Here is a 27,669-nt window from a genome sequence, read left to right on the forward strand (position 1 = left end):
GTGATTTTATTGACTCCACCAAAGCTTCAAGACATGCTTGGCAAAACAAAGGGGAGCTACAGGTTGAGGCTATAAGAGACTAGTTTTTTGTTTGTTTTAAGAGAGAGAGAGTGTTCGCGCATGAGTGGGAGGGGAGGGGCAGAGGGAGAGGGAAAATCCTTAGCAGGACTCATGCCCAGTCATCATGGAGCCCTATTCGGGGCTAGATCCATGACCCCGAGATCATGACCTGAGCTAAAATCAAGAGTTGGACGCTCAACTGACTGAGCCAGCCAGACGTCTTGAGACTAGTTTTTATGTGCTCTGTATCCTGCTGGTGGAAAAGCCTAGAGGTCTAATGCCTTCAAGCATATTAAAAACACTATTCATTGACTTCTATATTAAAAACTTAGAAACTTTTAGAAACTCAGGATTGAGTGGCTGTATATGTTAGGATGTGACCTGGAGGAAGCAAATGGTGACTTTGGTCCTGCCTTTGCTTGGGTTGCATTGTGTCTTAGCTCTTTGAAGAGATTTTGGTGAAAGTAGCAGAGAAGCACTTTGAAACATTGAATAAATCAGCTCAGCTAATCTAGGAGGTTTGGGTTGTACAGAAATTGTATATTGGGAAATAACTGACCTTTAGAACAGTACTGTAAGTAGAACTTCCTGTAGGGAAGGAAATACTCTAGCTGTGCTCTCCGATTTGGCAGCTACCGAGCACTTGAAATGTGGTTTCTGTGACTGAGGAACTGAATTTTAAAATTTTAGTTCATTTAAAAAATTGTAATTAATTTAAATTTAAGTAACCACATGTGGCTAGTGGCCAGTGTATTTTGGACAGTGCAGCGTTAGAGCGTTTGTCTGTAGTAGTTCTTAACTCTCAAGGTTGTGGCAGGGATTGAAGAGAAATATGAAGGATTCAAAGTAGCTAGCAGGGGCCCTGAACCATAATTTGTATTCCATAAATAGTCCCTTCCTTATCACATTAAAAGTTGGAAATGATAAAAAATGGGATGTACTTTAGCAGATAAGTGTATCAGTACAGGTGAAGTGCTTTGGAGACAGACCTACTGGTAATTATTGGCACTTGCCCCAAATAGTGTCTTCTGGACCATGACAAATTCATGTTTACCTAATCCTCAGGGAATTTGGTGACCATCAGGATAGAGTCTATTCTGTTTGTCTAACTGTGAGAATTTGATTATCTGCAAGCTTCTCAGAGGAAAGTGATGGTCTGTACTTTCACTCTGGCAATAACGTGAGAAGCAAAACCTTTAACGTGTTTGTTTTTTTTCTTAGCTTGAAGGATGCCAATGATGTACCAATTCAGTGTGAAATCTCTCCTCTTATCTCCTATGCTGGAGAAGTAAGTTTGATTTGTTTTTTTTCCTCTATTCTTTTAAAAGTAGGATCCGGAGACTGTTTCATATTTGAGTAGAGTTTCCCATTTCCCAGTGCCCTGTTCTGCACATCCTGGGAACGAGCAAAGGAGTTGCATTTGTTCTGAATTTTTCTCTTTGAGAATTCCTGTTACAGCTTTGCATTTGTCCCACAAGTGGGTTAGTTGTCACGAACAGAATGTTTAATGTTTAATCCGTTTCATTGACACATCAAAATGCAATGGTCTTTCAAAAAAAAAAATCAGCCATGTGTTTTAGATAAATCATCTAGCTCTTTTTTTTTTAATTGAAATATAGTTGATCCACAGTGTTAATTTCAGGTACACAACATAGTGATTCCCCAAGTCTACACGTTCTGTGCTCATCATTAGTGAAGCTACCGTCTGTCACCATACAGCTCTATGACAGTCACTGACTGTTTATATTCTCTGTGCTGTGCCTTTCATTCCGTAACTGGAGGCCTCTGCCTGCCCCTTTCCTTCACGCATTTTGCCCGTCCCCTTATCCCCTCCCCTCTGGCCGCCATCAGATTGTTCTCTGTATTTATGGATTGTCTGGCTTTTTGAAACATAATGTAATTTTTTCCTTTCAAAGGGTTATTTTGTTTATACACTTGGTACTGTCACTTTTAAGACTGGGAGATTTAGGGGTTCCTACTCTTCTAATATGTAATATTTTTTCTGGAGATCCTTGTCAGATTGCTGAATTTCAGCATCAGAGACAGCCACAGTGCTTAGGAAGTTAACTCTATTGGGTGATGGTGATAGGAAGAATGACTAACATCTTATTAACTTTAGAAATTATAATCAGAGTAATTTTCCTTTCTTTGTTGTTTGTTTTATGCTTCTATAAATCGGTCAGTAAGCCCAGTTTAAAAAGTATACGAAATAGGTTTTTATTGACTTTTAAATTCTACATCTCAACCCAACTTTTTGGCGTCCATGATTCAAATCTTCACGAAGTCCCTCCTTGTATGACTAGTGCCCACTAATTTTCTATGTTTCATTTCAACTGTTCTTTCAGGGAATAGAAAGTTATGTGGCAGATAAAGAATTCCATGCACCTTTAATCATTGATGAGAATGGAGTCCACGAGCTGGTGAAGAATGGTATATGAACCAGAAACCAAGCACCACAGTAAGAATAGCTTTTATTTTTGATAGACCAACTGTGAACCTCAGGACCTCTCCTGGAATACTCACGTTTGAATATCCACAGGGTTTCACCTTGCTTGTTGAACTCTTACAACTACTCCATATTCCCCAAGATCCAGATGACCGAGCTTCAGAAAGCATTTTTATGATTCTTGACTCACTGAAGGTCTTATTTATATTTTTTAATTGTATGTTTTTTTCCAAGCCAAGGAAAACATTGGCCATCCAGGAAATTTCCTACAGCTTGGGTATAGTCAGGGTGTTCAGCATCACTGTTCTTGGAGCTGGAAACATTTGTTTTCGAAGTTGTACATAGTAATAATATGTCCTTGTACGTATCGAAAGGTTTCTATGGTACTAAAAGTTTATTTTATCAAAAATTAAATTTTTTTAAGAAAATAATTGGACGGTAAAATAAACATTTCTTCTTGTCTCTGGAGTGTCATTTGTACCTTGAGGAAGTTATTCCACTAGGAAATATGAAACTTGGGAGAAACTTTGAGATAGTACAAGAAACCAAATTGGCGCTCTGGGGAGGTGGTGGCCCCAGAGGTTTTGAACGAATCCCTGTCTTTGGATGTTAGCCTCCTATCACTTTGTAACAGTGGCTCTGAACCAGAGAGGACATACCCTGCAAGGGGCATTTGACAGTGTCACAACCGAGATAGTGGGATGGTGGTTCTGGCGTGTAACGAGACAGACCAGGGATGTTTGTAGACATCCCACAGTGCAGAGGGCAGTCTCCCGCAGCAGAGAATTAATCTGGCCCACAGTGTCAGTACTGTTAAGGTTGAGACACTTTGTTTCATATCATTGGTTTATTCTCTTTTACCCAAATATTTGGTGGCGCTTAGGAATTCAGAAGAACACGGTTTTGGCGTTTCCTCAGGCCGGTTAATCACTCCCACTTGAGGTTTTCTCTGTTCATCTAGAGGTTGAAAAAACAGACGGGGCGGGGGTGGGGACGCCTTAAAATATATGCCATAGGTCATTGGTCATTAGTAAGGGTGGTCTGTGTCTAAAAATGTAGTTTGCATGGCAATATTGAGCTTTATAAGTGCATTTTATATAGTATGTAAGTATTGACCAAAATTTAACATCTGGGTAAATGAAAAATTCTAAAAATTATGTCTAGAGAAGAAATTAGTCAATTTTATCTTTCACTGACCAGTTGTCACTAGATGGAATGTTGTAGGTGGGTCTTTTCTTTTCTAAAAGTATAAATTTTAAGGATCACTTTAAAAAAGAGCATATGATATTTGTATCTACTAAATTTATGTTCTGTGCTAAGGTGTAGGTAGTGTGTCTAGCATATTTTCTCTTTTATTTCAATAACAGCCCAGTTTTGCTGTTGTTGTCCATTCCGTTTCTCAAAAAGACTTGTGAGGTTTGAGTTCTCCATCAGAACAAGCTCCGGATGGATCGTGAGGACAGAACCACAGGGTGGTAGCCCCTGAACGGTACGCTTCATTTCCTTTTTTCTGGACCTTCGTCTGCAGTTTCCCCTCTCCCCGTCTTTAAGCTCGTACCAACACCAGGAAGGGGAGGACGGGCGGCATGGGATGGGGGTCGTGGCTTTGCTGGAGAGGAGCAGCGGCCCAGGCACACTGGGTCCAGTGAGGCTGGAGAGTCTGGGAGCCTCGGGGCCGTGAAATCACGAGGTGGCAGCATGATGCACCTTCAGGAGTCCGTGTTAAATAATCGTTCTCATTTGGAAATACAGAATTGGGTAAAGTGGTTATAAAATATGAATTAGAATCATCTGACAGCAGTGCAGTAGAATTTACATGAAAGTTAATAATCTTTGAGTCTGGTTGAAATCACGCTTGCAAATGTGTCAGGAGCTTTACTGATAGTCCCAAATGAACGTATATTTGATTTTTGTTCCCCAGTTTCCCTCTTGCTTCTTGAAATTGATCCAGTGTTGACATCTATAAAGGAACTACTAGGGACACTTATAGGAAGATGAACAAAAATAATTTTATTTTCTAATTTCTAGCCCTTCTCTCCCCCAAAATTTGGGCCATTATTGGCAACAGTGTGGGTTCATTGCTAACCCCAACTTACTCTCTGTGGTGTTTCCTCTTGATGATTCGTCATGGTATGGTCAGATCTCAGTTATTCAGGTAAAATGAGGCAAGGAAAAATGCATAATCCAAGAGAGTGACTAAAACACAAGTCGTTCTGTTGGCTTGGAAGTCTGTTTTCCTACTGGCTGAGACTGATGCTTTTGCATTTCATGGCCCTCTTGAGAGCTCCAGTTTAGGAAAGGCATGTTGGGAAGTGATGAGGTGAGTCAGCCAATGAGGGCTGAGTGCTGATCACGTGCCCAGCCCTCTGGGCACACAGAGCCCTCTCCTTACACAGCTTGCATTCTGGTTCAGGGGATAAAATGAACCCACTTAAACAAGGCAAAGATAATTTAGTACTAAAATGTAAGGAATCAAGTTCAGTGGAAGTTAAACAAGGGTCATCATTGTGAACTGGAGTTTGGTAAAGCAGAACTTCTCAACAAAGAACCCTGTCATTTTGAGAGTAGAACTAAACTACTATGCCTTTCTCAAATTAGGGTCAGAGGTTTATGTTCTAACAAAAAAATATACCTTAATAATTCTAACATGTATTATGAAAAACCAGTGAGGTTTTGACTAATCAGAACCATGTTTTGCTCATAGTAAGCTCTCAAATAATTTAACTCTGATCTGTTGGATTTAGTCGCCTTAAAATCAGATGTGTATTATGATTCAGATGCGGATTATTAAAGGGAATTTGGTTATTGTGGGGAGAAGGGGTTACTTAGCTGCATCAAAGTTGCCAGGGGATGCCCAGGTTGTGGGGTTAATGAGCAGACCTGTAACAGTGACTTTTCTGAGTGTGTTCCCCTGACCACCGGGTACATCAGTGTCACCTGGAAACTTGTTAGAAACGCACATTCTCAGAATCCTTGCATCACACATTTGTGGGTGAGGCCTAGAAGTTTGTGTTCGCATGAACCTTCCAGGTGATTCTGATGCACATCAAAGTTTGGGAACCACTGCTCTAAGAAGGCCAATCAAAAGGTCAGGGATGTTACAAAAAAAGAGAACATATACTAGGGGAAAACAGAGAGGCCAGTGTTCCTGAAGCCAGGAGTAGGGTAAGCCGGAAACCAAATAGGTATGTCTTATGTGAGCTTTACTCTTTGAAATACCGAGGGAATGGTACTGATGTTAGCAAGAGGGGATATGGCGCTGGCAAGACCTGACCAGGATGGTTGGAATTTCTGGGACAATGGTTTCTAAACCCTTCGGAGTCTCTGGATCACTTGGAGAGGTTAAAACAAACACACACTCCAGTTCTAGGGATGCGATTCTCAGTCTGGTGAAAGCCCGAGTAGCTAGTTTTCTAAAAAGCACTAGATGATTCCAGAGGGCAGCTAGGAGTAAGAATCATGACGTGGTTTAGAAATCAGCAAGGATACCTGGGTGGCTCAGTCGGTTAAGCGGCTGCCTTCAGCTCATGATCCCGGGGTCCTGGGGTCGTGTCCTGCATTGGGCTCCTTGCTCAGCAGGGAGCCTGCTTCTCCCTCTGCCTGTCACTCCCCCTGCTTGTGCTCTCTGTTTCTGACAAAGAAATAAATAAAATCTTAAAAAGATAAATCAGCAGTCAAGGACGAGGGGAAAAGGAGTTTGGATGTGTTCTGGCTTTGAAAAATCAGACAAGGGAGGGAAAGAGTGAAGAACATTTCACTTGAGAAGAACAACACAGACAGGAAAGGCAGCTGGGGTCTGGGAACACACATTCTGGGGATGATTCCATTTTGCAAAGAGCTCAGACTGCTAGAAAGAACCCCCCTAATTGGGCTCTTTCTAAATTGTATCCCCTCTGCTTCGTAGCATTTCCTAAAGCTAGAGTGAGGGTGGTAGGGGAAAAGAGAAAGTTAATGAATAATTTGGTTTAAAAATAGGAGTTTCAGGCTGAATGAGAAATAAAAAGGAAAATGATGTGGTAAGGTGATGGCGTTATGGCTGGGTTTTTCCTCTGTATTTCATAAATTTTTGGATGATGCATTCGTAGTAATTTTATGATAAAAAGTTGTATCTTTTGTAAAGGCTCAAAGGATAAATAAACCAAGGGTAGTCACGTTAACCAGTTAGGTGCAGCCTCGAGAGAACTTTCAGGTAAAGTTGGCTCTGGTGAGGTGGTGGGGGGAGGGGAACACAGATGTACCTTCAGATAACAGAATGTGGACAGGGCACCATTGGAGTGGCAGGCAACGTGGTCTTCGTACGCTGTTATCTCAGACCGTGGCCATTACTTGGCGTGTCCTCAGTAGTGACCTATGATCATGTCTTCATTTGGAGGGACGTACAAAGCAAATATACTGTATGAATTCTAGGTAATGCGCTTTGAGAGAAAGCCTTTCTGCAGGAGGCTTAACAGGAGTCCTCTGGTGGAATATAGAAATTCAGGATTACGTTACGCCCTCTTAACGATGAGAGGCCTAAGAGGCTTGCCAAAAGCTCAGTGAGTCAGTGGTGACACCAAATATGTTTATATAGACAGTGTTTTCAAAGTTCTGAACCAAGTTAGAAGGACAACGTAAGAACAGAAAGTCTATTATTATAGTTTCGTGACTCACTGTTTCCACATGAGCTCTCTTATTTCTATCTCAGTGATTCTACTTCTCAGAAAGTGTTCCTTCTCAGATTTTCTTCTAGTGGGCAAAGTTTTGTGTTGTTTTGTTTTACAAAATGATGTTTGGAACTCATAATGTACATATTTTGTACAGCAAAATATAAAGTAACATAGGTAATGTGTAGGAGATTGAAATGAGACTTGATCAATTTCCTTCTAAAGCTTAAAATTTCTCCTAATTTATATACTTCTAAAAGGTCTGAAATTTGACAGAGATTAAATCTCATGAACGTAACATAGTATCAAGTTTGAAGCACTTCATCTGCATTGTCTCATTTAATCCTTACTAACCTTCCTATGAGGTATGAACTTTTATTGGCTGGTCTGTAAACTAGTAAGAAGCTGAATTGGAAATTGAACCCAAAGTCTGAATCCAGAGACCTATTCTTTTTCATTTTTTTATTTAAAAATTTCTCTTAAAAATTCTGTTCTCTCTACACAGTAGTAGAGAACAGATTAATGACCTGTTCTAACAGTTAACATCGTCTAATCCTGTTTCATTTACTTCTCACCTCCAGTGTCCCCATGGAATTACTTTATAATCAGTTCTGTGTGTTGGATATAATACTGCAGTATACATCTAAAATAGAATCGTGATGTGTGTGTGTGTTGTGTGTGTGTGTGTATACACACAACTTAAAAACCTTAATAATTAATGATTCTTTAATATCTGCCATGCACTGAATGTTTGTGACCTCCCCCCATTCATATGTTGAACACTAACCCTCAGTGGGACAGTATTAGGAGGTGGGGGGTCTTTGGGAGGTCATGAAGGTGGAGTCCTCATAAATGGAATCAGTGTCCTTATAAAAGAGACCACAGAGAGCTCCCTTATTGCTTCCACCATTTGAGGACACGGCGAGATGACCACCATCCATCTGTGAACCAGGAAGCGGACACTCACCAGACACCAAATCTGCCAGTGCCATGATCTTGGACTTCCCAGCTGCCAGGACTGGGAGAAATAAAGTTCTGTTTAGAAGTCACTCAGTCTGTGGTGTTTTTGTTATAGCAGCCTGAATAGACTAAGATGTCATCTAATAAGATCCAGCAAGTGTTCAAATGTCTCCGAGTGTCAAATTTCTTTTGAATATTGATTCATTTGAATCAGGTTTTAAAGTCCACTTACGCTTTGACTGTTGTGTCTGTTAAATGTTTTTTAACCTGTGCCCATCCTCCCTTTTTTTTTTTTAATATATTTAATTCTTTGGAAAAAACTGGTAATTCTTCCAGTCTTATTTTGTAGATTTTGGATTTCATTTCCATGTTAACAGTTTCCTCCATCTTCCATATTTCTTGAAAACTAGTTGCGTCTGAGGCTTGATCAGATTCAGGTTCATTTTTTTCCACATAAGAGACACTTTATAGAAGGTTCTGTGTATTTCCTATTGAATCTGACTAGAAGGCATGTAAGTGTCTTTGTGGCATGAAGATTGATTGGTTTTGGTTTTTTTTTTAAGATTTAATTTACAGAGAGAGCATGAGTAGGGGGAGGGGCAGGCTCCCTGCTGAGCAGGGGGCCTGACACAGGGCTCAATCCCAGGACCCTGAGATCATGACCTCAGCTGAAGATAGACACTTAACCAACTGAAACACCCAGAAGCCCTTGTAATTAATTAATTAATTAATTAATTATAATTTATTTTTAAAATATTACTATGATGGTTAATTTTGTATGTCAACTTGGTTGGGCCATGGTGCCCAAATATTTGGCCAAACATTATTCTGGATGTTTCTGTGGGGGTCTTTTGGGTAAATTTAACAATTGTTGGGTTTTGAATAAAGCAGATTGGCCTTCACTATGTAGGTGGGCCTTGCCCAATCAGTTGAAGACCTTAGTAAAACAAAGACTGACTTCTCCTGGACAAGAAGGATTTCTGTTAGCAGATGGCCTTTGAACGTAAATTGCCGCATTGGCTCTTCCCTGGGTCTTCAACTTGCTGGGCTACCGTGCACATTTTGGACTTAACCAGTCTTCATAATTACAGGAGTTAATTCCTTAAAACAAATTTCTATATACCCACATCCTTTTGGTTCTGTTTCTGTGGAGCTTAAGAGAAACATCAGAACTTCCATTTCTAATGAAGATGGAATAAACAGAGACTAGATTTGCCCCTCCCATCTGAAACAACTGATAAACCAGATAAACAATGGTACTGAAGACATTGGACATCAAGCAATGAAGGTCTGTGATCCCTGGAAGACAGGGCACAAAGGAAGCAAGCCCTATGGCTGTCCGAGACTGCTGCCTGAAGAGAATTTTCAGGCCATACCACAGCACAGAAGAATCAGGAAATATCTGGTCGTCTCCCTGAGTTGAGAGGATGGAGCCTAGGAGCTTGGGGAAGCCAAGGTGGTTAGAATTCATAGGGTAGCATACTAGAGAAGAGAGAGGGGCATGAAGAAAAGGCTGGAGATCTGCAAAAGCACCCTTTTGAATATTCAGTTGAGTATGATCAGCATACATGTGTGTAAAGAAATTATTTGATTCCACATATGAGTGAAATCATGTGACATTTGTCTTTTTCTGTCTAAATTGTTGAATTACTAAATCGTGTACCTAAAAATGGGATATTGTATGTCAACTGTACTTTAATATAAAAATAAAAAATGGTGAAAAACAAAACACTTGAGGCTGAGGAAAGAATTGTCTGAAAAGATTGAACCATGTCTGGAGTGGAAAACCTCATAATTCACAGCGTATTGGATAGAGTACCAAGAAGGGACCTGCCTAGACTAAATGCAGTTCTTGTCCAACCTAAAAAGCTTAAAAGCAATACCTGAAAGGATCAAACTGTTTCTGTGTAATTTAATGGTGTCTCTATTATTTTTTTTAATTGCTACATACTACACATTTATTTTCTTACAGTTTCTGGGGAATAGTAATCCAAGGAATGGCTTAGCTGGATGGTTCTGTCTCAGGTTCTCCCAAGGTTGCAATCAGTCAGCCAATCATCTGTAGGTTTGACTAGGGCTAGAGAATCTGATGCTAATCTCACTCATATGGCTATTGGCAAAGGCCTTAGTGCATTTACCATGTGGGCCTCTGCATAGGGCAGCTCATGACATGGAAGCTGGGTTTTCTCAACATGAGTGATCCCAGCAAGAGAGAGAGCAAGCAAGATGGAAGCCACAGTGTTTTTTACAAGCTAATGTGTCAGAAGTGACATAGCTCCTCTTCTACAATATTGTATTTGTCAGCTCAAGGGAGGCAGAGATCATTAGGCTGATCATCTTAGAGGTTGTCTACCACAAACAGATGTGAAATTCTTTAAAAAGTTTTAGTAAATCAAATCCAGTGATCTGTAAAATGGATGATGTATTATAATAAAGTGGAGTTTATCCTAGAAATGCATGGTTGGCTTAACATTTGAAAATTAATTAATGTAATTCATCATATTAATAGACCAAAAAAGACAAATTACAAATTCAGAAAACGCATTTCACAAAATCCAACATTCATTCTTGATCAGAAGTTCACTGTACTAGGATAGAGGGGTAAATGTGATAAACAAATACCATGTATGTAGAACCTACAGCTTAATATCACACTTAATGGCGAAAGTGTGCTATTATACTATACTCTCCCCCTGCAATCAGGAACAGGGCAGTAGGTCTGTCCTTGCTCCTTCTATTCAATGTTGTATGGAAGCTTTAGCCAGTGCAATAAGGCAAGAAAAAGATATACAAGGCATCCAGATTGGAAAGGAAGAAGTAAACGTGTCTTTATTTGAATATGACATGATCAACCACCTAGAAAATTCTGTGGGATATACATAAAAGTTATTAAAACTAGTAAGTTAGTTTAGCAAGGTTGTAGGATACAATATCAATATACAATAATTGTATTTCTATATGCTAGCAACAGAGATCGAAATGTAAAAAAAAATCAATATTATGTATAATGTCAGAATACATAAGATACTTATGGATAAATCTGACCAATATGAAAGACCTGTATACTAAAAACTACAAATACTGCTGAGTGAAATTACAGAAACAAGTCAGAAGATTCAATGTTGTTAAGATGTAAATTCCTCCCAAATTGATCCATAGATTCAACTTAATCCCAATTACTATCCATCCCAGCAGCCTTTTTTTCCCAGAAATTAACAAGAAGATTCTAAAGTGAATGTGGAAATGTAAAATCTCAACAACTTTGAAGAGGAAGAATAAAGGTGGAGAACTTATGACTGACTCTAAGTCTTATTGTAAAGCTACAGTAATCAAGGTAGTATGGTGTTGATGACAAGGTGGACAAATAGGTCAATAGGACAGAAAAGAGTCTAGAAATAGATGTCATATATAGTCAATTGATTGTCAGTGAAGTGCTGAGGCATTTCAGTGGAGAAAGGACAGTCTTTTTAATAAATGATCTTGGAACGATTAGATATCCATATGTAAAAAGGTGAACTTTCATCTATTCTTTATCCTGTATATAAAAATTAACTCAAAATGGATCATAGACCTAAATGTAACACCTGAAACTATTGAAACTTCTGGAAGAAAACAGAAGAAAATCTTGTGAACTGTGGTTAGACCAAAATTTCTTAGCTATAGCACCAAAAGCATAATCCATAGAAGAAAAAAAATAAAAATTTGTTAAAACTAAGGACTTCTGTTCTTTAATAGACACTGTTAAGAGAATGAAAATACAAACCATAGATTGTTAGAGAAAGTTTGCAAATCACATATCTGGTAAAGAACTTGTTTCCAGAATACATAAAGAGCTCTCAAAACTCAATAATAAGATAACAACCTTATTTTAAAAATGGATAAAAAGCTTGAACAGATACTACACTAAGGCAGATATATTATTGATAGCCAATAAGCACATGAAAAGGTGCTGAGCATCATTAGTTATTAGGCAAGTGGAAGTGAAAACCATAATGAGGTACCATGACATTATCTATTAGAACTGACCATACCAACAGTTGGCAAGGATGTGGAACTCTTATACATTGCTGATGCCCATCAATATAAAATGGTGCTGCCATGTTGGAAAATAGTTTAGCAGGTTCCTAAAAAGTTACATAAATTAAGACTATTGCCCACCAATAATGTTGGAAGAAAGAAGTCAGACACAAAAGAGTACACACTATACTATTCCATTTATATATGATGATCAAGAATTAGCAAAATGAGTCTGGTGAAGAAGGTCAGAATAGTATTATCTACAGAAGGGATATCTACTGAGTTATGAGTACAAGGGAGCCTACTGAGTGCTGGAAATGCTCTATATTTTGACAAGTGGTGGTTACAGATGGGCATGAATTTGTGAGAATTCAAACTGAACCCTTAAGATTTGTTCATTTCACTCTTTGAAGTTATACATCAAGAAGAAAAATAAGTATTTAACTCTCCTATGTATTTGAAGTTTTAAAATACATTTAAAAATAACCCATTGATCAAAGAGAAAGTTTAAGTAACCTATGATTCCATAACTTAGTAGATGGCACAGTAGGGATTAAAATCCCATCAATCTGATTCTAAAATCCGTGCTTTTACTTACTATGCTCAGCTTCTCGGCCTTCCTCCTCCTGACCCAGCAACATTCTGAAAAATGCTGTATCCACAAACTATAGCTTTTGAGTGAGAAAAGGAACGGAATAGTTGTGTGCTGCAAGTCTTACGCTATCAAGATGGAGGAGGAGTGGAAACGGCTAATAACGAAGGGAGAGCAGTTGCTTTCAGTGAACTTCACAATTAGCAATTCAAGTGAAAGGCAACTTGGTAAGAGATTGGTTTGGCCTGCTGGCCCAGAGAAGGAAGGGTCGTAAGCACCTCAAGAGAGAGACCAGATGATGATCAGAACCAGATGCCTGTCACCAGGGTCATGCTCAAGTTAGTGTGAAATAAGGGGAATCGCGACAAGGTTGTGCAACACCAGCCCCAAGTCAATTAGTGTTCTTGAGCCTACACTACATTTCCTTTTTATTTATAGGAAAATTGTGTGTGTGTGTGTATGTGTGTGTGTGTGTGTGTGTGTGTGTGTCTATAGTTGCAGGGAATACCAAAGAGCAGTTCTGGGAATAACTAATCAACAAATTGGGCTATATTTAGATAAGCATAATTGTTTCAGTGGAAAACTTTTTCTCATACTTTTCTCCCTCCCTTTATTATATTCTCAGCACACATCTGTCCACTGTTCGTAAAAGACATACTGAGGGCCAGTGCGTTTGGCAGGCTGCATTTGATACTGGTCAGTCTCAGCAGAGAAAAGGGCCCTGAGGACACTAAATTCTGTTCAATCCCATTTATTGAGCTGTGGGGAAGTGGGATGGGAATCTTGATAACTTGCTTCTGGAGATTGAAAAGAAAAAGATACAACTGACAATCTGTGCCTTGGGTTGCAGGTGGTAGTTGGAAACTCTGCCGCTGCAGAGAATAAAGTTGTAAGACCTACTGCTTTGCCTAGTGGTCTATTCTCAGAGAGATGAGAGTATCCAAATGGCGATCAAATGAAAGACCCCTAGTACTGGGTTGACTAGCTTCTACTAGGAAAGAGCTCTTTTTGCCTCGCCCTTTTATCCTTGTATCCATACAATGGCACTCCAGGGGACTCGTTTCTGGAGCTGTCTGGAGTCCTTTGGAATGTGGCAGCAGCCCTTGGCCCCCAGAACGTTCTACCTTAATCTGCCCTGCTGCTGTGGGGGGCGGAGGGGTGGGAGAACCTGGAGTGAGCTCCACTTGACAGTAAGGATGAGGTCATATCTGAAGCCCTGGAGCAGAATGTATTTGCTTAAGCAGATTTTTATGGCTTGATTTCTCACTTAGTTTCTGAGTGCATTATAGCTAGTTCCTGTGAGTCAGCTGCCTCCCTGGGGGGCTTGTCCTGGATGGCTGTAGTTGCTGGAGGCCTTTGCAGCCTTCCTGGTAGGGTTATTTCTGTGCAGTAGAGGGCAGCAATTTCAAATGCTCAGGCTTTCGGACAAAACTGGGAATTGGAGGTTCTAGAATGTTGGGATATGTATGTTTACCCCGTAGTGCCAGCAAGAAGGCTCCATGAGCCCACTTTCCACTCTAGATCAACATTTCTGGAGTGGTCTTGCCCCAGCTTGGCCCACACAAACGTGTCCTGTTTTCACCACCTCCCACGTGCAGAAGGCCTAAGCAATAACTTTGTCCAAGCATTTCATTTTACAGATGTAGCCGAGGGCCAGAGAGGAGAGGTGACTGCCTCAAAGTCACAGTGCTAGTTAGTGACAAAGTTCAGGCTAGGTTCTAGGTCTGAGCTGGAGTTAGAATTTAAGGGTCATTAATTTATTGAGAGTAATTAAAGGTCTAGGTATGGATAAAATGGTAGAGATGATAGAGTAAGATAAGGATGGGCACAGTAGGTCAGGACCCAGGAGCAAGTCCTAGAAATAGCGCCAACAGTATGGATTATAGAAATTAGTGAAACGTTCTTTGTGTGTGTGTGTGTGTGTGTGTATGGCTTTTAAAGCGTCTGCCTTCGACTCAGATCATGATCCCAGGGTCTTGAGATCGAGGCCCGTGTTGGGCCCCTTTTCTCATCGGGGACCCTGCTTCTCCCTCGACCTGTCACTCCCCCTGCTTGTGCTCTCTCTCTCTCTCTCAGACAAATAAGTAAATAAAATCTTCAAATTCTTGTAGCTTTTTCTTTTGGTATTTATTTCCATATTTTCATATACATGTATTTCTATATATATAGTCTTTGATTTACTAATTTGTCAGTTTTGGGCATTGCTAACTTTCTGTATAGTGGTTAAGGGCTTAGCTTTCTAATATCTTCTCTTACTTACCATCTCCCTTCCCCTTTCTAATAACCTCTCAGTATGATTGTAGCACAGTAGTTCATCAAATCAATATTAGCATTTGCAGTATTATAATATACATCCCACAATTGCTTCAGATAGTGTACTATGATTATGCTTTTATATACAACCTTTTGTTTAGAGTTAATTTCCTCATTTTTTCCACTTGCTTAGCTTTCTGTTTACCTGCTGCTATTTTATGCAAATGCTCCAAATGATCTGTCAAATGCGAAGCGATTGTGTTTTCAAAATGTTTGAACACAGCAGACATCCCTACCGGCCCCTGTTCTCCCCCATAGACTGGGTTTTCTCTAAGTCTGTTTCATGGCTTTTGTTCAGGTTTTGTCTTTGATGGCTTTACTATTTTGGATTCTCTGCATGTCTTCTTCACTGGCTCACTCCCTTGCAGTGATGGAGAACATACTCCAGTACTTTTGGAAATAAGGGTAAATGACACATAAATTATTGAGCCCTTGCATACTTTAAAATATTTTTATTTACTGCCACACTTGATAGTTTGGTTGGGTACAGTCTTCTAGGTTGAAAAAGATTTTCCTGCATATTTGGAAGGTATTGATTTATAGTCTTCCAACTTCCAGTATGGCTGTTGAGAAATCTAATGTAAGAAGAACCTCTGTGTGTATTATTTTCGCTCTGTAAGCTTTGAGGTTCTTTTATGTCTATTCTGATTTCATGATAAAATTCCATAGCATGAGGCAGTTCTCATTATTTTTTTTGGCTTCTGGGCGAAGCTTTCAAACTTGGGATTCGTGTCTTTCAACTCTGGGAAATCCTCTGTTATTTATTTGGTAAATTCTTCCACTTCTTCTTGCTTTTTTTTTTTTTTTTTTTTTTTTTTGTAACTCTGGTGAGATCTTGGACCTGCAGAATTTATTCTCTAACTTTTTTTAAAAGATTTTATTTATTTGTCAGAGACAGAGTGAGAGAGAACAAGCACACAAGCAGGGGCAGCGACAGGCAGAGGGAGAAGCAGGCTCCCTGCTGAGCAAGGACCCTGATGTGGGACTCGATCCCAGGACCCTGGGATCATGACCTGAACTGAAGGCAGACACTTAACCAGCTGAGCCACCCAGATATCCCTTATCCTCTAATTTCTCATGTTTCCCAATTATTTTTTCTTTTTGTTCTCTTTGCTGGAGGATTTCCTTATATTTCATTTACAACCCCCTTTTCCTGAAAATTTTTTTAAGTCTTGTCTATCCCGTTTGTAGAAATTCTTCCTTAACCACTTACGCTTCTTTTTAAAATATAACATCCAGTTCTGACTTTACGTGTAGTGTCACTCCTCAGCTTCCATCCACAACAACAAAACTTATCTTGAAGGTTTTGTGTGTTGTGGAGGAGCCCTTTGTTTCGTCCCTGCCTGCTTGGCTATGCGGGGCTTGTCAGTCCTACTTCTTCAGGGCCCCATGGGACAGTGTGGTGCACTTCTCATCCATTTCTCCCTGTGCAGGCACTTTAGTTTTAATGAAACTCTAGCTCTACTAAATGAGTTAACTATGTTGAATAGTCATCCAAATCCTCAGTCTAATTTATCTTGCTAAAGTTTGTCAAAATCCTGTTCACTGTGCTTCCTTTCCCATGTGGTCAACCCACCACATTTAATTAGGAAGCATTTTGTTTGTATTTTAGCAGTAGATGGAACTTTAAGTCAGAGAAAGAATTCTTAATCATGCATTTTCAGAAATAAGAGATTTGTGGGTGGGTGGGTGGGTGTGGGGAGTCTGTAAAGAAATCTTTATTGAAAACACAACAAGACAAAACGAAACCTTTTTGTTTGCTGCCTCTTAGTTTAGAAGGAAAAAGAGTGTCTTTTCAGAGAAACCAGATGAATGAGTGAGAGCAGTTTGACTCAGAGAGGAATTAGGAGTGAATTATATATGAAGAATGTCATATGCCACCTTTCTAAGAAAAAAATTTTAAGTACAGACTAAATTTCTTTGTAGAGAAATATTAAGGGGTAGCATGCTAGTCATAACATTTGAGAAGAAAAGTTAATTTTTATACTCATGGGAAAATAGGTGTTAAAAAATACCTTTTCAGTAACAACTGCAAAGTGATTAGGGTTGTTATAAGATCTTGAGTGGTCCCAGAATTGAGACAAAGATTAGAGTCTTTTTAAAGCTATAAAGAAAGCAAAAATGTAGATACATGAAACTTATAAAAGTATAGTAGACCCAGTAGCAATAAGCACACCCAGTACCCAGATCTTGGTTTCCAAAATTCCCTAGGGTTCTTTGGAGAATCAGCTGGTGCTGTGGCTGGGGCAAGGAAAACACGAATGAGCGTGGAGCATCTTGTGGTACCAGAATGTAAGGAAGTGCACAAACAGCCAAAAGGACGGGGCATGTCAAAGGCACACGAGAGTCAACTTGGAATAATCTGAGTACCTAAATACTGCAGTATTGTGTTATAACCTCAAATATGAAATAATGATACGCGAGTTCATACTGATATAAATAAATGAGTAAATAAGTACATAAGTAAGTAGAAAATTAAAAAAACAGTGAGAAGAGACAATCTTTCTTAGAGAAGAATGTCAAGTAAAATATGTAGATAGTCCCTCCTCCAGGAGGTGGGGCTTAATTACCATCCATCTCCTCTTGAATTCCTTGCTCTGTCTTTCTGAACCACATTTTACTTAGATGTTTTCCCTTCTGGACTTTGACTTAAGTATTTACTTATTTTATGTCTCTTTGCCTTTTGGCTCTGTGTTCACAGTTTCCTTAACTTTAGTATCTATCGAGTTCTCCTACTGAAATATATTTTTAATTTATAAAAGCTTTCTTCCCATCTCTTTGCCCACTCCTTTCTGCTATATTATCTATACAAATTATATCTTTACAGACTATAAGTCCCTCAACACATTTTTTACAATTCTTACTTTATGCAGTTGTCTGAATCAGGAAAAGAAAAGTGTTAAACACAGAAATATATTTATACTGTTTTCATAGATACTTGTGTAGTTACTCTTACCAGTGCTTTTTATGTCTTCATATGGATTCAAGTTTCTATCTAGAGTCCTTTCATTTGAGTGTGAAGGACTCCTATCAGTATTTCTAGGAGAGAATGTCTGCTAGCAATGAATTTTTTCAGTTTAAAAAAAATCTGGCTGTATCTTAATTTTTTCCTTCATTTTTGAAGGATAGTTTTGCAGGACATAAAATTCTTGGTTGTGTTCTCTTCATTTCAGCACATTAACTGTGTTATCCCACTGCCTTCTGCCATCCATGCTGATGAGGAGTCAACGTTCTGTCTTAATTTAGATCTCTTTTTATGGTGGGTCATTTTTCTCTTGATGCTTTCAAGATTCTGTTTTAGAAGTCTTGGGCTTTCTATAGTTTGACTGTAATGGGGCCAGGTGTAGATATTTTACATTTATTCTCTTTGGGGTTCTTGTTTGTAATCAAATTTGGCATGTTCTTGGGCATCATTTGTCCATATGTTCTTTTTGCTCTTTTCTCCCTCCTTTTCTTCCAGGACTGCCATAATGCATATGCTAGTTCATTTAATAGTGTCCCACAGGTCTGAGGCTTGGTTGCTTTTTCTTTATGTTTCTCAGGCTGGGTTATCACAGTTGATCTGTTTTCCAGTTCACTGATTTTTACTTCTGCCAGCTCAAATCTTCTGGTTAGCCCTTGTAGTGAATTTTTGATTTCAGTTATTGTACTTTCTTAACTCCAGAATTTCTACTTAGTTCTTTTTTTGTAACTTCCACCTTTTTATTTATATTATTTTTTGGTAAGACATTGTTCTCATATTTTTAATTCTTTGGGTATGGTTTTCTTTAGTTATTATAAAATATTTATAATAGCTGATTTAAGGTCTTTGACTTGTAAGTTCAACACATGGTTTTTCTCAGGGATAGTTTTTATTGACTGCTTTTTTTCCTTGTGTGATCTGTACTCTCCTGGTTGTATGCATGTGTCTTTTTATTTTTTAAACTGGACAACTAATACACAATGTGGCAATCTAGAAATCAGGGTCCCCTCTCTTCTAAGGTTTGTTGTTTTTGGTTGTTGCTGTTTGTTTCTTTAGTGACTTTTCTTCACTAATTCTACAGTCTGTGTTTTTTGCATGTATAGCCACTGGAGTCTCTGCTACATTAATTTAGTGGTCCGTTAATGATCAGAGAGAGATTTTTAAAAAGTGCTTTGCCAAAAAGTCTTCCACCTTTGTGGCAGGGCTTTGTTTTGGGGCCCACGTTCAATGTGTTGGCAAGTAGTTTACAAGTCTTACTAGTCTTCACTTCCTACTTGCTCAGAACTTCAAGGTTGGCCAGAAACGAGGGCTTAAATCTTTCTCAGGTCTTTCCTGAGCATGCTTACAGATATACATGTGTGGCCTACATCCCTGGAAATACACTGGGGCTTTTCAAAGTCCCCTATGGACGTAGCCTACCCAGATTTTCCTTTTAAGTTTTTTTGGCCAGCCTCTTGTTTGCTGCAGCTGGTATTACTGCTTTACATCAATTAAACAATTGCCATTGATTGTTTTTGGCAATTTTCTCAGGGATAGGGTTTTTTACTGAGTGAGATCTCAGATAAAGGCCTATGAATGGACCTTTTTCGGAGAGTTACCATACAGGCAAAATAGCAACAATTTTCTGGGAATGTGGCTTGTTGGGGAGCTCTAAACCCCTCTGTCTTATATAATGATTTTGAGGCTGCTTGTTTTATTATTATTTTTTTTTAAAAGTTTATTTAAGTAATCTCTACACCCAATGTGGAGCTCAAACTCACAACCCTGAGATCAAGTGTCACATGTTCCTTCAACAAAGCCGTCCAGGCACTCTGGGGCTATTTGTATTAAAGGCAACAGTAGAGCTGGGCAGAAGGGGATGAGACTAGAGCACATTAAAACTCCACAAACTCACCTAGTTTCTTACCTAGTTTCAGATGTTTTTTCTTTAATAAACACTCTTCAGATGGTTATAAGCCTTTGGTTAATTTCCAGAGTTTTGAGAAAGTTGATTTTGACCGTTTTCCTAGTGTTCTTTTGATTTTATGGAGGGGCAGATTTTTGGAGGTGCTAATGCTTACTCCACCATTCTGAGTTTCTCCTTTGCTAACGTTTGGATGCAAACTCAGGTGGAAAGAGATAGAAGTGCATGTAAATATGTTATCTTGAAACGGCTAAATTGGTTTTTAAAATATTGGAGCTCCACATTGCTATCCCTCCTAGCCATAACACATCACAACACATCTCACACAGGCAAATTATTTTATAATCATGTCTCAAGGTTTATGAACATAACCTCAAAACCTAGAGTTTTAGCTTTAAAAAGAACACATCTGATGACTGATCCAGAGACTTTGATTTTGGGGGAGAATACAAACTAGTGGATGGCCATGCATCCATATAGCTTATTTTTAAAGAATGCCATTTAGAAGATACAAATATATTTCGGCCTTGACAGTTTCATTAAACATAGACAGGCACTGTTCTTACAGGGTCTGTTTTTATTGGTAGAACTGAAGTATCAAATTTCATGGTTCAGACCAGAATAATTTATAACCAATAGTTAGCTAAGGACCATGATTCTTTGAGACTTTGTTCATCTTACTTGATTTAGGTGAATGAACCAAAAAAGGATTTAATGAGTGGTGAAGTTGGACGGCAGAACTTTGCTTCACCCTATAGGAATGCAAGAGATGAGACCCAGAGGCCCCAATCTCTGCTGTCATTTAAAAATTTCCCAATATATTCTTCTTACTTCCCATCCAGAAGATTCTCTGTAGGAAAAAGCTGGTTAACTCATGGAGCAAAAACTCTACCTAGTATTTACAAATCGACCTTTGACTGAAAGCATAATGAAAATATCAATTTTCAGTTGGCAGGCCAAATAAGAGTTCTATTTTAGACATTATTTTCCCTTATTTTTTTCAAATGTGCAACTGAAATGATGATGATAGTTTCACATTTCTATAATCCCCTTCTTTTTTTTATATTGGGCTGTTTAGGTCCCCAAACCCAGAACACCAATTTTATTTTGATTTGATTCTTCTTTTCTCTGAAAACTACAAATTAAGTCCCTTTATATTATTCTAAAAACAGGCTTCCTTTCTTTTTTACATCCCTGGCTTCTCAAATAATTTCTCCTTTGTGAAGAACAGAACAATAGCAAACCGCGGGTAATCTGTTGCTGGTTTAAGTCCTATATTTAACCAGCAAGTTGTTTAATCAGAAACATAATCTGACTTATTGGGTTACCAAATTTTGTTTGATATATCTGAGAATGATATATCTCAATCTCTGACTGAGACATTCTCATCTAGCTTTCCAGAGACAACAGAGACTGAAATTATATCATCTGATGAAATTCGAAAGTGGAAAATTAAAAGTTTAGCTAATATTTTATTTTTATTTTTATAATTCCACAGCAATTTTTTTGGTGCGGTTTCTTTTTTAACTTTTTCTCATTTTCTTTGAGACATTATTTCCAAATGTACATTTTAGGATATGATTATGATTACATAATAGTGTGTTTCAGATTTGGGTACTTTGTCTGTGGTTTCTAGAGACTATGTCTATAATCCAATTTCAAAATAGAAATAAAAATGCTGGAGAATTGAGCTAGAGAGTTAGTCCAGTTCAGTGCAGTTGGTCGTCAAGAAGCTTCATCCCTTAACTTCTCTGGGTCTCCCTCTTATTCTTTTGATAAATCACTTCAGATTTTGATCAAATGGTTGGGTCACCCTTACTTACAGCATTTTTTATGAGATGGTATCTTTCCATTGGATTGGGAATCAAGATGCCTGGGTCGTCATCTGTCTTGTTATTGACCAGAGTAACCTGGGGCTAGATTACTTATTCTTTCTGAGTCTCAGGTTTCCTCCTCTATAGATTGGAACAGTGTGCGGGGGTGAGTGGGTGGGTGGGGGGAAGACGTTGAGCTCAATGAACTTCAGGTATATTTCTGTATGACTCAAAAGAGAAATATTTGCAATAGAAGCCTTAATTGTGCAGTGCCTTTGACTTTCATAATCTTTTTGATAGTCAATCTTTTTCTATGTACAGGTTTCCTCCACCTGAGAGCATTCCTATGAAACCCCCTGTAAGTTGAAATGGTGTAAAGTGAAGTAGCAATCACCATCAATTTATATGGAAAACTTTTGGAGCATTTCCAGATGCAAAAAATAACCTCTCTTTGGCTTTTCTGATACCTTAGGACACATCTTGCTAATGGATGCACAAAATAAATTGACACAAAGCACAGACGCTCACACACACATTTCCAAGCTATTGGTGGCTTGATGCTGAGATGCTGAGAATAATTCTTGGGGAAGGGGCTTGGCCCTTCCGCTTTTGCTGCTCAGGGTGTGTGCTTCCTCTATAATGGCTTCTTGCAAGACAAATGCTGATTGCCATTTTCACTTTTTGCCTTTTTTTTTTTCCTGTGAAAGCAAAAATCCTCTTTGGATTTCTTTCAGTTAGCAAAAACTGGTACTAATTTAGGTCTTTCTTAAAAGCAAAGTGGTGTAATACAAACTTTTAAAAAGCAGAGGATACCTCTATTTCCATATTTATATATATATATGTATATATACATATATATATAATGGAATATATATGGAAAATATATGTATTATACTCATATGTGTATGTTCAGTCTTCTATAGCTAGTTAACATTTATTGAGTGGTTAGTATGAGGCAGATACTGTTGTAACTGCTTTATGTTTCTTAGTTCATTTATTCCTCACCACAACCATCTACCCTACATATCAAGGAAACGGGGCACAGAGAGGTTAAAGAAGTTGTTCAAGATCTCTCTGATAGCAAATAGCTGAAGTAAAATTTAAATTCTAGCAGCCACATACCAGAATCAGGCACCACACAAACCACTTTCTGTGTAAAAATTCTGTATTCTAACCTAATAAAAAGCCTTGAGCTACTATCATTTTATTCTTTACCTTTCATTGTAAAATTCTATAAAACATTCTTTATTTGCCATTTTCCTTTTTTCTGCGTATTTATTCCTCAACACCTTGCAAACTGACTCTTCATTTCCATCTTTAAGAATTGTAACACCTAGGGGCAATTGGGTGGCTCAGTCCGTTAAGCGTCTGCCTTTGGCTCAGGACATGATCCCAGGGTCCTGGGATCGAGCCCAGTATTGGGCTCTCTGCTCAGTGGTGAGTCTGCTTCTCCCTCTCCCTCTGTGATCTCTCTCACTCTTGCTGTCTCTCAAATAAATAAATCTTTAAAACAGGGAGAGAGAATTGTAGCACCTAGCTCAATATCTCTCTCTTCCATCTTTGGCTGTTATCTTTTCTGATCACAGGGACATCTCTGGGTTTTACTTTTGCTCTGCCTTACCAACTATAATTGCCTTTCTCTCTGTTCTTTTTCAGATGCACACAGGTACCAACATTTGAGACCCTGTCACTTTTTTTCCCCCTCTGGATGTGGTGTTCACTTTCTGGCCTTGTTATGTTTGCTGGCTTGGTTCTAACTTCCTGGAATTCCAAATTGTATTAGTTCTCCAAGACCTTGAAAAATGTTATTTTTTCCATGGAGCCTTTGTTATCCATCCAACAGGAAGTCCTCTCTTCCCCTAAAATATTATAACATTTGTTCTAGACCTCACTGATGTCATTTATTTTCTACAATGTATTATAATTTGCTGTCATATACAGGACATTCTAATAGCAGCAGAATATAGATTCTTCTCAAGCCACACAGATCATTCTCTGTGAATGATCTCTCATTCTCTGAGCTGAAGATATTGGGGATACAAAGATGGTTAGGGCATAATACTGATTTTCAAGAGGTTTTGAGGCTGATGGAGGAGATACTTATTTGAATATTCAGTGTAGAGAGGTGGGAGGAAGGGCGGAAGGAACTATGTTAGTCAGAGGCACTGAAACAAGCTTCACTGCCAATGTACCTCTGTGGGAGGGTTTCCTGGAGAGACTGGTGGATTCCAGTTAGTCATCATGCTCTGTAACTGTATAGAAGACCTCTCTTCTTTCTTGGGAAATTTTCTGGAGGAGGCACTTGAGGCTTATTGGAATTATTTAGGAAAGTAATTGTTAATAGTTTCCAGGTGGGAGCAGTTAACACTTGGGAGAGAATTAAGACACTCTGATGAACTTAGGTATGTGTAGGATTGAAATAAATGGTAGATGGGAGCCTGGAGTGAGCAGACAGACCATTTAAGGGAATTGGACAAGCTTGCATTCAAGAATAATAATTACAAAGGTAACATATAATGGTATAATTATGATAGTAATGGCTAGTGCTGAGGAACACCAGACCATTTTAAACTCTTGAAGTGTACTGACTCATATATTTTTATTAATGTTTCCACAGGATAGATGCTATTAACATTTCCATTTTACAGATGAGAAAACTGAGGCACCAAAAGTCTAGGTCATTGGTGGAATGGCTTCTTCTTAAGTTAATGTTTCATTGGATCCTGGAATGGAAACTTGCCTTGCTCATTGTGAGAATTTTGGTAAAAGTCTTGACCAAATGTCATGGTCAATATGTGACAGAGTGGGGAGGACGATATAGGTCAAGGGGAACAAAGTTTCAGTTATGTAGGATGTGTGAGTTCTGGAGATCTATAGTAATGTGAATATAGTTAACAATACTGTATTGTATACTTCAGATTTGCTAAAGGGTATATCCTAAGTGTCTTACCACATACACAGACAGAAGTAACTATGGTGATGGATATGTTAATTAGCTTGATTATGGTGAGTATTTTCTGATGTGTATATATACCAAAACATAAGTCGTCTATCTTAAATATATACATTTTTTAAAAATTTGTCAATTACACCTCAATAAAGATTGGGGGAAAATGGCAGAAACTGGATTTAAACTCTGTAATTCTCAAAGATCAGCCCAGCCATCTGATAGAGCAGGCATAGGAACTGATGGAGCCATGCCCACCTTCACACCTGGTAAAAGACCTGCCAACTGCAGACTTGACTGCAGACAACAAGACCTGGCTCCAACTCTGCTTGACTACAGTTCTGGAGGCAGTCTCATCAGTCCAGGGACCCAGTAGGAAAAGATCTGCCAAAACTAGTCTGTAAAGACTGGAAGAGGTGTCTGCTCTTTAGAGGCACAGACATCAATTTAAGACTACATGGTTCATTAAGAATTAGGCAAACATGATGCCACCAAAGGAAACTGATAAAGCTCCGGTAACCAGCCTTGAAGAAACGGAGAGCCATAAATGTCTAACAGAGACATAATAATGATCATAATAAAGAAGCTCAGTGAGCTACAAGAGAATACAGACAACTAATTGAAATCAGTAAATCAATACATGAACAAAATGAGATGTTTAACAGAGAAATGGAACCCATAAAAGAGAACCAAACAAATTCTGGAGGTGAAGAGTGCAGTGACTTCAATAGAGACTTTCAACAGCAGACTTAAGAAAGAAGAAAGAATCAGCAAACTTGAAGGCAAGTTATTTGAAATTATCCAATTAGAGGAACACAAAGAAAAAAAAAAAAGAATGGAAAAGACAAGAAAGCCTATATGACTTATTGGACACTAGCCAAAGAACTAATTTATGTATTATGGGAATCCTGGAAGGAGCAGAGAATGAGAAAGGGACAGGAAGCTTATTTAAAGAAATAATGTCAGAGAAATAATGAGTGTTGGCAAGGATGTAGAGAGGAAGGAACCCTCAGGCACTGTTGGTGGGGATATAAATTGGTGCAGCCACTGGGGAAAACAGAACGGAGTTTCTTCAAAAAATTGAAAACAGCAATACCGTATGATCTAGTAATTCCTCTATTGGCTATTTACCCAAAGAACACAAAAACACTAATTTGAAAATATATATGCACTCCTATGTTTATTGCAGCATTATTTAGAATAGCCAAGATATGGAAGCAATCCAAGTGTCCATTGATAGATGAACAGATAAAGAAGATATGGAATATTTTTTAATTTAAATTCAATTAGCCAACATATAGTACATCATTAGTTTTTGCTATAATGTTCAATGATTTATTAGTTGCATATAACACCCAGTGCTTATCACATCACTTGCCCAAAAAATATGGAACGCTTCATGAATCTGTGTGTCATCCTTGCACAGGGGCCATGCTAATCTTCTCTGTATTGTTCCAATTTTAGTATATGTGCTGCAGAAGCAAGCATGAAAGTATGGAATATATATATATACACATACACACACACATTTATATATGAGAGAATATTAGCCCTAAAAAAGAATGAGATCATGTCACTTGTGACAACATTGATGGACCTAGAGGGTATTATGCTAAGTAAAATAAGTCAGAGAAAGACAAATACTATATGATTTCACTTATATGTGGAATTTTAAAAAACGAAACAAAAAAAGTAGAAACAGACCCATAAATACAGAGAAAAACACTGATGGTTGCCAGGATGGAGGAGGTGAGGGGATGGGCAAAATGGGTAAAAGGTGTAGGAGGTACAGGCTCCCAGTTATGAAATGAATAAGTCACAGGTATGAAAGGTACAGCATAGAAAATATGGTCAATGGTACTGTAATAGCATTGTGTGGTGACAGATGGTAGCTGCATTTGTGGTGAGCACAGCATAATGTATAGACATATTGAATCACTACGTACACCTGAAATTAATGTAACATTGTGTGTCAACTATACTTCAATGAAAGAAAGAAAGGAAGGAAGGAGGAAGGAAGGAAGAAAGAAAGACAGGAAGGAAGAAAGAAAAAGAGAAGGAAAGAAAGAAAACTTCCCAGATCTGCAGAGGGAAATGAACATTTGGGTTCATGATGCTCAAAGAACCTTAAATAGACTGGACATCAAGACGTTTTCACTGAGACATTTTCTAATTAAATTGTAAAAAATCAAAGAGAATATTGAAAGCAGCAAGAGAAAAACAACTTATCAAATAGAAGGGAACCCCCATAAGAATATCAGTGGATTTCTCAGCAGAAACTTTGCAAGCTAGGAGAGAGTAAGATGATATGGTCGAAGTGCTGAAAGTAAAAAAAAAAAAAAAAAAGGCCACCAAGAATACTATACCCAGCAAGGTTGTCTTTCAGAAATGAAAGAGAGATAGAGTTTCCCAGGCAAACAAAAGTGGAGGAAGTTTATTAACTCTAGACCTGCCCTACTAAAAATGTTAAAGGGAGTTTTTCAAGTAGGAATAAAAGGACACTAATTAGCAACATGAATACATATGAAAGTATGAAACTCACTGGTATATAGTCAAATTCAGAGTACTGTCATACTGTAATTGTGGTGTATAAATCACTTTTATCCCTAGTATAAAGGTTAAAAGACAAAAGAATTAAAATAATTATAGCTACAATAATTTATTAATGGATACACAATATAAAAGGTGTAAATTGTGACATCAGTTATGTAAAAATATGGAAGGGAGAGAAGTAATAGTATAGAGTTTTTGTATGCTATTGAAATTAAGTTGCTACCAACTTAAAATAGACTGTTATAAAAAGATGTTTCATGTAAGCCTCATGGTAATCACAAAGTAAAAATCTGTAGTTGATACACAAATAAGAAAAAGAAAGAAATCAAAACATACCACTACAAAATTATCAAATAACAAGGGAAGACAAACAAGAGAGGAACAGAGGAACTACAAAACAGTCAGAAAACAGTTAATAAAATGATGATAGTAACTCCTTAACGGTCTTTAATGACTTTA

General features: G+C 38.3%; 2 protein-coding genes and 1 non-coding gene across 6 annotated transcripts in view; 2 read left to right on the forward strand and 1 right to left on the reverse strand.

Moving 5' to 3' along the window:
• The window catches only part of UAP1 (UDP-N-acetylglucosamine pyrophosphorylase 1), a 41,453-nt gene extending 33,255 nt beyond the window's left edge, over nucleotides 1–8,198 (forward strand). For 3 of the 4 annotated variants that reach the window (XM_040635972.1, XM_040635975.1, XM_040635976.1), the window contains 2 exons: nucleotides 1,282–1,348; nucleotides 2,406–2,968. In XM_040635972.1, the coding sequence (XP_040491906.1) occupies nucleotides 1,282–1,348; nucleotides 2,406–2,498 (160 nt within the window). In that variant the 3' untranslated portion in view covers nucleotides 2,499–2,968. Of the gene's footprint in view, nucleotides 1–1,281; nucleotides 1,349–2,405; nucleotides 2,969–3,873 lie in introns of those variants that run through there. The other variant, XM_040635973.1, reaches the window with a different exon arrangement.
• Nucleotides 3,883–27,669, forward strand: part of DDR2 (discoidin domain receptor tyrosine kinase 2) — a 183,765-nt gene continuing 159,978 nt past the window's right edge. Inside the window, exon 1 of the mRNA XM_008685722.2 lies at nucleotides 3,883–3,995. The gene's annotated coding sequence lies outside the window, so the exon portion shown is untranslated. The remainder of the gene's footprint in view (nucleotides 3,996–27,669) is intronic.
• Nucleotides 26,039–26,141, reverse strand: LOC121104112. Its single transcript, XR_005836483.1, has one exon. It is a non-coding gene; the product is annotated as a U6 spliceosomal RNA (small nuclear RNA).

Source organism: Ursus maritimus, unplaced genomic scaffold (assembly GCF_017311325.1).
Source record: "Ursus maritimus isolate PB19 unplaced genomic scaffold, ASM1731132v1 scaffold_2, whole genome shotgun sequence".
Taxonomy (NCBI): Eukaryota; Metazoa; Chordata; class Mammalia; order Carnivora; family Ursidae; genus Ursus; species Ursus maritimus.